This window comes from Coffea arabica, chromosome 10c (assembly GCF_036785885.1).
Source record: "Coffea arabica cultivar ET-39 chromosome 10c, Coffea Arabica ET-39 HiFi, whole genome shotgun sequence".
Classification (NCBI taxonomy): domain Eukaryota; kingdom Viridiplantae; phylum Streptophyta; class Magnoliopsida; order Gentianales; family Rubiaceae; genus Coffea; species Coffea arabica.
Genome location: NC_092329.1, coordinates 9,146,781 through 9,159,320, shown reverse-complemented (window position 1 = coordinate 9,159,320; position 12,540 = coordinate 9,146,781). Strand labels below are relative to the sequence as shown.

The 12,540-nt window shown below is 35.3% G+C and overlaps 1 protein-coding gene and 1 non-coding gene across 3 annotated transcripts; both read left to right on the top strand.

Moving 5' to 3' along the window:
• Positions 1–2,419: 2,419 nt before the first annotated feature.
• Positions 2,420–12,117, top strand: LOC140016059 (kinesin-like protein KIN-14R). Of its 2 annotated transcripts, none has more exons than XM_072069009.1 (19): positions 2,420–2,788; positions 3,114–3,415; positions 3,629–3,800; positions 3,888–3,937; positions 4,071–4,254; positions 4,414–4,523; positions 4,616–4,715; positions 4,783–4,869; positions 4,995–5,171; positions 5,528–5,801; positions 8,461–8,622; positions 8,821–9,036; positions 9,116–9,153; positions 9,457–9,620; positions 9,837–10,088; positions 10,170–10,235; positions 10,612–10,686; positions 11,121–11,192; positions 11,356–12,117. In XM_072069009.1, exons 1-19 carry the CDS (start codon positions 2,590–2,592, stop codon positions 11,839–11,841), a joined length of 3,186 nt encoding a protein of 1,061 aa, XP_071925110.1. In that variant the 5' UTR covers positions 2,420–2,589; the 3' UTR covers positions 11,842–12,117. The 2 variants fall into 2 exon arrangements, with proteins under 2 accessions (XP_071925110.1, XP_071925111.1); XM_072069010.1 differs by having other exon boundaries at positions 2,685–2,788; positions 3,016–3,415.
• Positions 5,304–5,432, top strand: LOC140016346 (U11 spliceosomal RNA). Its single transcript, XR_011822740.1, has one exon. It is a non-coding gene; the product is annotated as a U11 spliceosomal RNA (small nuclear RNA).
• Positions 12,118–12,540: the final 423 nt, after the last annotated feature.

Here is a 12,540-nt window from a genome sequence, read left to right as displayed (position 1 = left end):
GATAGTTATGCAGGAGTGAGGTTTTTCAGATAAGATATAGATAAATACTGATAAAATGTTAAAAAGGTATTTTGAAAAAGTAAATGTTAACGCCTAACCCCTGCTCATACTTTATTATATAGGTAATTACGTAGGAGTGAGAGGTTTTCTAGATAACACAGATAGATAATGATCAAATGTTAAAAGGGTATTTTTGAAAGGGTAAATGTTAAGACATTTTGTTAATACCAAACTCCTGCTCATGTTTTATTATATAGTAAGATAGTCTAAACACTCCTTAATAAAGATGTGTCTCTTTAGATATATACAACTCTTTGTCATTAGATACCTTTTAATAAATAGATATCTCTTGAATAATAGGAATAGATACCTTTTATCAATGGATGCATTTTAATATATCACTTTCATATTTCTCTAACTTTCCAACGTGATGAAAAAAGAAAAAAGAACAAAGAACAAAGCCTTCTTCAGTTTCTCCTATTCTTTAAAATAGGTTTCTCTGAATGCTGGAAGAAACACGAAGAATGTGTCAAATGAATTTCCCATGCATGAACAATAATAATATTACCATAACTCATGCATGCATGATCCACAGAAAAACACGTAACAAGGAATTAATTTGGTTATTCCGCATGGGGGCTCCCGTGAAAGAGAACTACTCCGGATGTCTTTTCCTTTACAGTGGAACATGAATGGATGGTCAGGTCAGCCACAAAAGTCTTAGCTTCCAGTTTTCCCGGAGGCGGACAAGTCGGATGTATTTCCAAACTCACAGCTGCCGCCTTTGTGCCTGTGTCTCATCAATTCAGCAAAAGTTGTCTGGATTATGTTCCAGAGGGGAAGATCTCTTTCTTGAAACATCTCTTCCAGCTCCATGGGCTGGCTAGTATTAGTGCGGTAAAAGGAGTAACATTCTTAATTAATGAGGCCTTTTGCATGGAGCTCCGCCCCACGAGTTAATTTCTTCGACGACTTCATCAGCCTGAACCAAATTTCGTCATGTCCAACAAAAAACAAGAAAGCTTCAACAAGAATCCTATACAAAAAGTCAACAGATTGACTAGCTGATAAGACTTTTATTATGATGGTTCAGGTTGAAATCACCAGAATTAGAGATACTGAATTGATGTTATGTAAATTTAGTTTAATTAGATGCTAATCCTAATCCCGACATTGGATCTTAGTTGTAATGTTGATCAATTGTTGGCCGCATGTACCAATCCTATACTATTTGTGGGTTAATTGTAAAATATGAGGGAAAAAAAACAATCAATAAGTTATCTAACTTTATGAAGATATTAAAAAAAAAAGAAATTGGAATTGGAATATTTGAAACTAACTAATCTTCTGAATATTGTAATTAAAAAAGAAAAGGGTAAATTATCTTATACCTTCCTGTGATTTGGTGTTTTACCACATATATATATATATTTTTTTTATGATTTGGATTAAAGTGTCACAATTAACTTTTTTCGTTAAATCTAACGGTCAATAGTAAAAGGTCAAAATTAAACTAATAAATTTATTAGTCGCGAAATTGGTTGCGGCCAGAAGTTGATTGTGGTCCTTTGGTCACGACGGATCATGGAGGGAGAGGAGGGGGAAGGTGCTAATGAGGGAAAGGAAGGGAATGGGAGGGGTGGAGGAGGAGGAGAAAGGAGGGAAAATTAAAGAGGAAGAGAGAGAAGGAAGGAGGGGGAGAACGAGGGAGGATAATGGAGGGGATGGTGGCGGCGACAGCGGTGATGAGTGGTGTAAATTATTAAAAAAATACCAAAAAAATTTTAAAATTCTTAAAATATTCTAAAATACATTTCAAAAAAATCCATAATACAATTATAGTAAAAGGTTTTCAAATACAATACTAGAATAAAGTTTTCGAAAAAACACTTCCAAAAATAATTACTCAATATGGAGTCATTATAATTTCATTGCCAAAACAACATTTGCATTCAAGTGCCAAATCTCTTGTCAATGCTCATTGCTCAACACCTTTACACAATATTACATTAAAATTTTTGAAAAACACTCCGAAAAATAATTAAACTATATGGAGTCATTATAAAAACTCATACTTGAGTAGACCTGATTTTCATAGATCAATGACTCAAGTTGTGCCACACCACTTGGTGAGATGGTGTGGCACAATCTGAACCATTAGATCTATAAAGATCAGATCTACCCAAATTTCGACCTAATTTTATTGCCAAAACAACATTTGCATCCAAGTGCCAAATCTCTCATTAATGGTCACCACCATTTTTTTTCCTACTCAAAAGAGGGAATTATAGCCATTTTAATTTAAGACTGCTGTGACAATAAAATGGTTGTGGCAATATCATCAGCCCACAAGGTCTTTGGTTTCGGCAAATAGTCAATTGCAATAACAATAACGGTCCTATAAATTCAAAATTCAAAAATGAAGCAGCAATCATTGTTAGAATTAATACTCTCAATCATTCACTCAATAGTTCCTTTTCAGCTCCGATTTATGCAAGCAAGAAAACCAGTAAACCACCTATTCGACCTCAGAATATCTCCATACTTTTCACTTTCCAATCCTGCTTTATTCCTTGTAAAATCAAGAAAATGATGGCCGGGTTTGAAACTCAACCAAACAGGGCATTTCTTGATTGGCTCCAAGCTTCTAGTAATAGCACTAAAAAGATTAAATCACCCCCTCTTCTCAATCAAGAAGAGCAACCATTTTTCGAAAATGCTGAGGCTGTTGATTCTATAATATGTGTTCCAGGTTCAAGGCTGGTTTCTAGGAACGCCATTTCTAAAGGTTAGCCATAGTTGTAATTTCCAATTTTTTTTAATTAATTTCCAAGAAAACCCTTTTATTTTTTTAACTGAAATTTAAGGCATGTATGTTTGTTGGATGAAAATTGTGGCATTTTAATCTTTTTCTGGATATGGGTTTTCTAGTGAGTTTAAATTTGAAGTCTTGAATTTCTCGGATTCACAAATGAGTCGTAATTATTCATTGTTTTGCTGAAACGTGAATTCTAGGTGTTATTCCATATTCTAGGGGTGGATATCATGTGTGGGTGCTGAACTCTGTGAACAGTGTTGATGTTTTCATATTACTGTTATCCTCTTTGGGACAGAAAATGTAGTGAAGTTTGTAAATGCTGGAGGTGGGACTATCAAAGAAGAGGGAGAACATGGCAAGTTTATCATGTCTGATCATGGTTTTGATGGAGGGAACGTTCTTAAAACCAATGAAAGTGTAATTGATGACAGCAATTTTGGGGCTTTGTACCAATCAGCAAGGATAGGAAACTTCAGCTATCAATTTGAAAACCTCCCAGCTGGAGACTATTTCGTTGATCTTCATTTTGCCGAAATCATAAACACAAATGGTCCCAAGGGGATGAGGGTCTTTGATGTGTTCATACAGGAAGATAAGGTGAGCAGCTTTCTTCTCGCAACATTGTCTAAGATTTCATCACCTTTTAAGTCCCATTGATAGATACAATTTTCAAAGTGTTCTATTTGCCTCTTATTGTATTCCATCGTATGGGAAAACTGTCAATCACTTGTCAATCCCCACTCATAAATTCATTCCAAAGAAAGCTCTTTCTTTCTCTTATTGTATTCTTTTGTGTGTCATAATTGGTAGATTTTATCAGAACTTGACATATATTCCCTAATTGGAGCCAATAAACCTTTGCAACTGGAAGATGTCAGAATCTCTCTGGGGCCCAATGACGTGATAATGATAAGGTTTCAAGGATTAAATGGAAGTCCAATTGTAAGTGGCATATGTATTAGGGAAGCACCTAATTTGCCTGGTATGCTGGATCTCCTGAACTACACTCAGTTATTTTGATTAAATGCTCAAATCTCATACTTAACATTTTTCTATGGCTTGATTCCAGTATCTCTGGTGAAACAAAGGTGCCCTGAAACTGAGAACCTTTCCTTTGAGGTAGATTTTACTTTGCTCTGGAAATGTAGTTGAAAGGCCAACAGCTAGTTAGCTTACTCTTTAAGTCTTATATAAGACTTTTGTTTTTCTTGGTTACAAGTCTCATCTAAGACATATACTTGGTAATTTGCAGAATAAAGATGTCAGAGCAAGAAACGATGCTAGATATCAGAGGAAAATGGAAGAGTTGCAAGCACAATGTGAGCGAAAGACAGATGAATGCTACCAGGCCTGGATGTCACTAACAGACATGAGCAAGAAGCTTGAAGAGGTGACCATGGAGCTTGATAACAAATCTTTCCAAAATAATTGCCTAGGTACCTCTTTTTGGCATAGCTCTTTCTTTCAGATATAAAAAGGCTGGATCCTTTTCTATTACTTTTCTTGGTGAGGCATAAGAAGCTTGACTTCTTAGGAGACATCATGTCTAATGCTTCTTCTGTAACATGCCTTCCCAAATCATGATGTTTGTAAAGATCAATCCATGGTGCTACAAGCAGAGAAGTTAAAAGATGTATCCACCAAGTACAATCGTGAAAAGAAGTTCTGGTTTGAAGCCATTAATAAGATAGAGTCAAAAGTCAAGGTAATTTTATCTTAAAGTGATAAAAATATATAAAATTTGTGTAGCATCATTGTTTTGGTGTCAATCAATCCTCTATGTTAACTTGTTTGCAGATCCTGAAGGACGAACAGAGCAAACTATCTCGAGAAACACATGATTGTGCCAATTTAATTCCTGATTTGAATAAGATGGTTTCAGCTGTTCAGGGGCTAGGTGAGTTATAATCATTTTATTGCAATAATGCCTGCAGATGTTCTATTATGAACTGTTTGCATTTCAGTGGCACAGTGTGAGAATCTTAAACTGAAGTGCAGCAAGGAGCAGGCAGAGAGGAAGAAGCTATACAACCAAATTCAGCAAACAAAAGGTATCCCTAATTCTAAAAGGTCTAGCATATCTCTTTGGATACTAGGGACTTTTTTGAGAAACCTCTTCTTTTGACATGAGGATTTTTTTCCAAAAATTTTGAGCCTAATCATCTCTGCACATCAGGAAATATAAGGGTGTTTTGTCGGTCTCGCCCACTGAGTAGAGAGGAAGCTTCAGCGGGATATGCAACAGTCACAGATTTTGACGGGGCAAAGGATGGAGATCTGGGGATAGTTACAAGTGGTTTTACTAAAAAAACATATAGATTTGACCGTGTCTACATGCCAAAGGACAATCAAGGTAGATATTTTAACTTACATGCTATTAAATTATGCGTTCTTTGATTGAATCTAGTAAATCAAATATTATTCATGCAGATTTTTCATATATCTTTTGATGGACATAATGCTTAGTAAATCTTCTATTATTAGAAAAAAGGGTAGGTTGGCTAAATATGCCATTCTTACCCGCGATGGTGATAGCTGTATGCTTATCAAGACATATGGCTAACATAATTTGTGGAGCCCTGTAGGGTTGGCTCGCTTGGCCAACAACCCTCACAAAAAAAATACTTCTATTATTGATTTTGTTCATATTCGACTTCTATTTTACCAAGTTCCCTACTCACTTGAGGTGCTTATTTGGTTCTGTAACAGATGATGTATTTGCGGATGCTTCACCATTGGTGATCTCGGTTTTAGATGGCTATAATGTGTGTATATTTGCTTACGGACAGACAGGAACTGGAAAAACATTTACCATGGAAGGAATTGAGAACAACAGAGGAGTAAACTATAGGACTTTGGAGCTTCTTTTCAGAATGATTGAGGAAAGGAAAGATGCTTTCACATACAACGTATCTGTCAATGTACTGGAAGTTTACAATGAGCAAATTAGGGACTTGTTAGTCAACTCACCAGCATCAAAGAAGTAAGTAAAATAAATGTATACTATAATAGCTTGGTTAATTTTCTTGGATTGAGTTTGCGATGGTCTCAATTAGTTTAGGCCATTAGGATCAAATTTGGATACAATGAAGACTCCAATACATACACAGTGAAAACATATAGGGCTAGACATGAGAGTCAAACCAAGAATTTCATAGTTATTTGATTAATGTCTTGATTAGTTAACTTAGGTATTAGAAACGAATATTAGGACTTTGTAATACACTGAAAGGTCACTAAAGAATTAATTATTTTGAATAGTTAGATCATACATATGAAATAAAATGTGTGATGACCCAAAAATTTTTAAATTATGTGTATGCATATGTATGTCTGTGTGTGTGTTTCGTTGTAGATATATATCAGTTGAAGAAGGCATTATATTCTAGACATGTGGTTCATATAAAATACAATGTAAAACGAATTAAAATTTGAATAAGACTAATTGAAATAAAAGATTGCAATTTACTTGAATTGAGTTTTGCTTTAAGGACAAAATGCCCTAATTGGCACATAAAATCTATTCTTTTGACAGAGTCATTAACCATGTGTAATTCGTCATAGTATGTAAGTAAATCCTCTTGACAATACTCGCTCCGTTCCAATATATTATGTACAACAATCTTTTGTTCAATGAAACTATTCTTTCAACATGACAATATCGGCTCCAAAAAGAAATAACAATGTGGGCACAAGTTAGATAATAAACTAATTTGTTCAATTGTGCATTTTTATTAGTGCTAGAATTTAAAAAAAAATCATAATAGTGAAATGAATGACTTGGTTTTGCCATGGAAAATGGAGTGCCCATTTTATGGGGGACTATTTATCAATTCTGACATTGGGATGTCAATTTATTTTAGAATCATATTTGCATATAATATATGTGTTGTCATCTAATTTATGGTTTGACATTGAAATATATCTCCAAATCTTCTTTTAGGCTCCTTGACATTTCTCGTTGACAAACCTAAAAGAGTGACATATGGTTCCATTACTACAATGACAAAAATTTGTTTATGAGTTCATTTCTATGTTATAACTGTTTGCTACTTATTGCCCAAATGATTCCATCAATTTAGCCTTGGTTTAGAGGTTTTTATAGTTAAAAGCACTTGCAGCTTATATTTATGTAGATCTTGTAATGCAATTATATGATGTGAACTTTCAAAAATAAGAATCACATGTCTGAAAGCTTTTACCTAGGATTCAAACCCTAAACCCCCTAAAACTGGCAGCGAGAAGAACTCTAAGAGCCTTCCCCTGGCCACTGGGCAAACCCCAGTGGTTCACATGTCTCAAACCTTGTGTGTTTGTTTCATCAGACGGGTTTCATCCAAATTTTCCCACTGGGCATATTCTGTAAAAGAATGCCTATTAGTTTCAGAAAATGTCATATTCTTCAGAAGTTGAGAGATTTGTTTCACAAGAGAGATTAAGAAAGCAATGATTTCAGTTCAAGTTTGATTATTTTATAAGTCATTCTTCCATATGTAAAAAATTTCCTTCTATTTTACAATATTTATTCCTTAACGACAATTATTTATTTTAGCTTATTAGTTGTTTCATGCTGAAACTCATCTAATGGTTTCATGCCATTGGTTTCATTAAACATTCAAAAAATTCTAAATAATCTATTAAACTTCTAAACTCAGCCAAACTCTTTAAGCTGAAGAAAATAATCTTTTTGTGCCTTGCTGAACATAATTTTTGAATATAAATATAGATTTTGGTATTAATGATATTTTAGCTAAAAAAAAGGGAAAAAGTTAAACTCTTTATAGCATTTTGTTTTAGATTTTCTTTAAGGTAAATAAATATATTTTTCTCATTGGAAAGGTTTTGCGTGAGTTTTAGCTGTTGTACAAATTAATTACTATTTTCCAAAATCTCTAATACTATTTCCAGGCCAATGGCACGAAAGATTTTGAATAATCTCTAAACTTCATTAGCAATTCACCATTTTCCATTGCAAGCACAACCTGGGCCAAAATTTTAACATTAAAGAGACCAAATTGGTTCAACAAGATACTAAGGGACCATATTAGTTAAAGTTTTAAAAATAGCAGACCACATAAGTCATAATTGTTGTTTTAAAGAATATCAATAAGTTGGTAGATCTTGAAGATATTTGGAAACATTTGTAATTTCAGTAGCTCGGGTTTTGATACTTTCGTATCGCATAAGTTAGTGTCATGCTAAGTATTTGTCTTACATTTTTTTTTTATCACATTTAGTTTCTCTTACTACATTTTTTCTTAAATTCAATTTGATAATATGTTGTGTGATTGCAGTGAAATGGAATGTGGGTTAAATTTTGACAGATGTAAATTGTTGAATATCAGTATGACTATTCATGTAGCTTTTATCTGTTATAGCCAAATAATCATGAATAACTTGAAACATTTACCAATCTTCTAAATATGCTTAAGAATACATTAAATTATTAATTTTTTCCCTCTCTTTTCTCATTAATCGTGGGAAAATTGTGTGTAGACCTAATTATCGCAAAGAGGAACACATTACATGTGCAACACACATACTCCCATACTAGTTTCCTTCAAAGATGACAGTAATCATCGTATTGTTGTTTCTTCTTTTGATTTTCACACATTGGTCATATTTTGAGTTTGAATTTCCAGGTTGGAGATAAGACAAGATATCGGAGGAATTAATCACGTACCTGGAATAGTGAATGCTGAAGTAGAAAATATAAGAGAAGTTTGGAATGTTCTGCAAGCTGGAAGTAATGCAAGGGCTGTAGGATCAAACAATGTGAATGAGCACAGTAGTCGTTCTCATTGGTGAGACTGAACTTCATTGACTGCATTAACACCTCTTGAGTTTCTCTTAGTGGATGTGATTCAGATATTATAGAAAGTCAGTGGCTTTTCTTGGATTGTATATGAATTAGTCCTTTGGGTTTTCTTTGTTATTTATTCTGACCCAGCACATTGAAACCTTGATCTTCTATTTGTCACTTACATTTTTCACCTTTCCAGCATGATCTGCATAACTGTGAGAGCTAGAAATTCAATGAATGGTGAATGTACCAAGAGCAAGCTATGGCTTGTGGACTTGGCAGGCAGTGAGAGATTGGCAAAAACTGATGTTCAAGGAGAGCGCCGCAAGGAAGCTCAAAATATCAACCGTTCTCTTTCAGCACTGGGAGATGTCATATCTGCTTTGGCATCTAAGAGCAGCCACATCCCATACCGGTATTCTTTTATTCTTCTTCATTAAATTGTCATTGCTAGCTACCACTAATCCTAATTAGTTCGTTTGGGTTATTTTCAGAAATTCAAAGCTTACACACTTGCTGCAGGATTCCCTTGGTAAGCACATATGTCTGGTTAAGTATTGAATTTCAGTTGGTAAAATTGATTCCATTGCAAAAACAAAGATTTTTGCTCATCCTTCTTGGCTGGTTGTACTTCAGATATTCACTGGAAATTCCTCAAATCTTTAACAAAAATGGGATGCAAATTGCCACTCAAATAAGCTGCATTAAATATGCTGCAGTAGTTTCTTGATGTTACTAATTTATCAGATCTATATTTTGAGATTGATGAAACTAGACAGCTAATTAGGTCAGGCCATGTTATTTGTAAAAGCTATTTAACTTCACTATCTTTTAGGCGGTGAAGCAAAAATTCTGATGTTTGTGCAAATCAGCCCCTTGGAGCAAGACTTGGGTGAAACTTTGAGTTCATTAAATTTTGCAACTCGTGTTAGAGGTGTTGAGTTGGGTCCTGCAAAGAAACAGATTGACTTTGGGGAGATTCAAAAACTTAAGCTACTGGTAAGCTTTATTGTTTTTTACACAATTTTTTAGAAAATTCTTTAACTCCATTTATTTATTCCCCTATTCACGCCTTTAGTTACATAAACACAGATATATTTACATGCATACTGTGGACTCTTTGGTATATATTAGTAACCCATCTGCATGAACAGAAAGTTTATTTTGCTTGTAACAAAGTTTTTGTCATTGTCTTTTCTGCTTGATCTTTTAAAGCTTGATAAATTAAAGCAAGAATCCAGAACAAAAGATGATGCCTTGCGGAAGTTAGAAGAGAACTTTCATGCCTTGGAATCTCAAGCAAAAAACAAGGATCAGTTCTGCAGAAACCAACAAGAAAAGGTTAATGAACTAGAAAGCCAACTTGCGATGAAGGCAGACTCATGCAGTCAGATGGACAGACAGCTGACAGAACTCTCAATGAAAGTGAGAGTTGGAGAAGACATTAGAGCGAATCTTCAGCAAAAGGTATCAAAATTTCCAATGTTATTGCTTCTTTCCATTGTCTGGCTACCAAATCTTATTTTGGATTTCTATTCAATGAATTAGGTAAATCAGCTCGAGAAAAAGCTGATAGAATGTGAGCATGTTGAGAGCAATGCTCTTCAGCACAAGGTTTGTGCACATCTTGGACTAGTTATGTTGGCTTTCTGATATGCTTTTAGCTGCATGGATCAGTTTTTTATCAATTGGCAAGTGACCTTTCTGGGTCGTGAATACACCAACCTTTGATTCAATCTGAACTTATTCACAAGATTTTGCTCTAAATAGAACATCAGTCAAAGTGATTTAGCTTCTCTTAATGAAGTTAAAATTAGTGCACTTTTGAAGCAAGGACTTTGTTATATGTACCTGCCTCTTGTACTATTTCAAGTATGCATGTCATAAATGTAATTTGCTTATAGCCTGAATCATATTTTCTTTTTGCCAAAAAAAATATATATCTTAAATTGTCGTGTACAATATTTGTTGCTCTTCTTATGTATGACAGGTCAAGCAGCTTGAAAGGACATTGAAAGAAAGAACTAACGAGTTTGAAGTTCATTCAGTGATCCTCCAGAAAAAGGTATTAAAGATTTTCCCTTCTAATAATTGACTCTCATTTTCAGTTGATCCTACTGAATTCCACTTCTCTCTGAACTTTGAAGCCAAACAGTCTGGTATTCCTGAGATGTGGTGGAAAGTTTTCCTTTAGTTTTTATTATTGGTAACAAAAGTTATCGTTTTGCTTCCTAAGTGGCATGGTTACACCCCTCTCCCCCCAACAACACACTCCTCAGCTCAGGAAAAAGATCCTTCACTTTACATCTTTGCTTTGTGAAGCTACTACAGGTCATAGTCCATGCACACTTGAACACAGAGGGAGAGAATTGGTTCTTACTTCTTACCTTATACTAATCGACATGAAGTTTTCCCTGTGTCAAAGCGATGACCTGTGTTTTATCACCTGTAAGTGTTTGAGGGAATGCACTACTTAGCATATCGCTGTTGCTAATACAGGTTAAGGAACTTGAGCACAAGTTGGAAAGGCAAGGAGGAGGTACTACGGTATCTCCAATGCTTCGTCCAAAGGTCTTTTATTTCTTTCCCACCCAAACACCCCCCCCCCCCCTCTTTCCCTCATTTTTCTCTTGGTTTCTTTATCTATTTGGTTTTACTTGGGTCAGAGAAACACCATGGATATATATCACCAACCTGAGGTCTCACTCAAATCCTGTCTAATGTCTTGTTTCAGATTCAAGAGCTTCAGGAAAAGGTAAGCCAACGTGACAGACATTTGGAAAGTTCACCAGAACTGTGTGCATCTGAGCAGTCAAGAGCCAGTACAGATGAAAGAAAAGACTCTTCATCAATAACAGAAAATGAAGTCAATACAGGTCCAGGCACCCAAATGTTACAGCCTCGGAAACGCCCCACAGGACAGGGTTCTATTCTTCTTAAAGGAAATGAGTCACTGGGCCAATTGCGAATGAAAAGGGAGTTCCAGAATAAAGGGATTGAGAACATCTGCTTATCAAACCCTTCAACTGAAAAGAAGCGGTCACTGGCAACTGAATCAAATAAAGGGAGGCATATTGACCCGACAAAAGCATTTGCAAGAGTAACAAGAACTACAAAACCATTCCCTGGTATTCAGAGGTCCTTATCTAGTCGAATCAACAGAGAACCAGTGCCAATGGTCAAGGAGAGGGAAAGCAGTACAAGAGTTTGGTTGAGATAAAGACAAATTATAAATTAACCCCAACAAATTTTTTTTTTTGGCTTTGCATTGTATTCCGGCTCATGTGTAATTCCTTTTCCTCTCATCTGGACGTATGCTCAGGTATCTGCACAAATACACTGAGCTGTCTGTTTATTAGAGTTACTGTACATAATATGGCTAATCCTATAAAGATATTGGAGGCTGTATATAGCAATGCCAGCGCCTCAATGGCATAAAGTACAGCCTGCTTTCTGGTGTATCTTACCCATACATCTCATTATATGGTTTCTGCTTTACATACCAGGCAAAAGATTACAAACATGATTGCTAGTAGCATAACAACACTTGCGATTAGACATGGGAAGCCCACTTAGTATTTACTACCTTTATTGCAAATCGACTTCTGATTGATTAGTGATGGGTTCACGGAATCCTGATCAATTGGTAGAAGCACTACTCTGTTAACTGAATCTAGTTCAGAAATCTCTGCCTCGAGACAGATCATATGCCTCTGTAAACTGGCGCTATTTATTATCTTTGGGTGGCTGTCAGTCCTTAAAAATTGAACTTACCTACCGCGTTTGATCTCTCCAATCCATTTGAAATCAGTACGGTTCAGTATATAGAAAAATCAGGGCGAGCACTTTCTTACAAAGACCCTGGCAATTCTTTCAGTCTCGTCAGCTTCTCTCAGTTACCGGTTTCGTTTGCTGATGA

Coding starts and splice junctions, on each gene's coding strand:
- LOC140016059 (XM_072069009.1), top strand. CDS start 2,590: ATGATGGCCGGGTTTGAAACTCAACCAAACAGGGCATTTCTTGATTGG. Junction 3,416..3,628: donor TGTTCATACAGGAAGATAAG/GTGAGCAGCTTT, acceptor CATAATTGGTAG/ATTTTATCAGAACTTGACAT. Junction 11,193..11,355: donor CTCCAATGCTTCGTCCAAAG/GTCTTTTATTTC, acceptor GTCTTGTTTCAG/ATTCAAGAGCTTCAGGAAAA.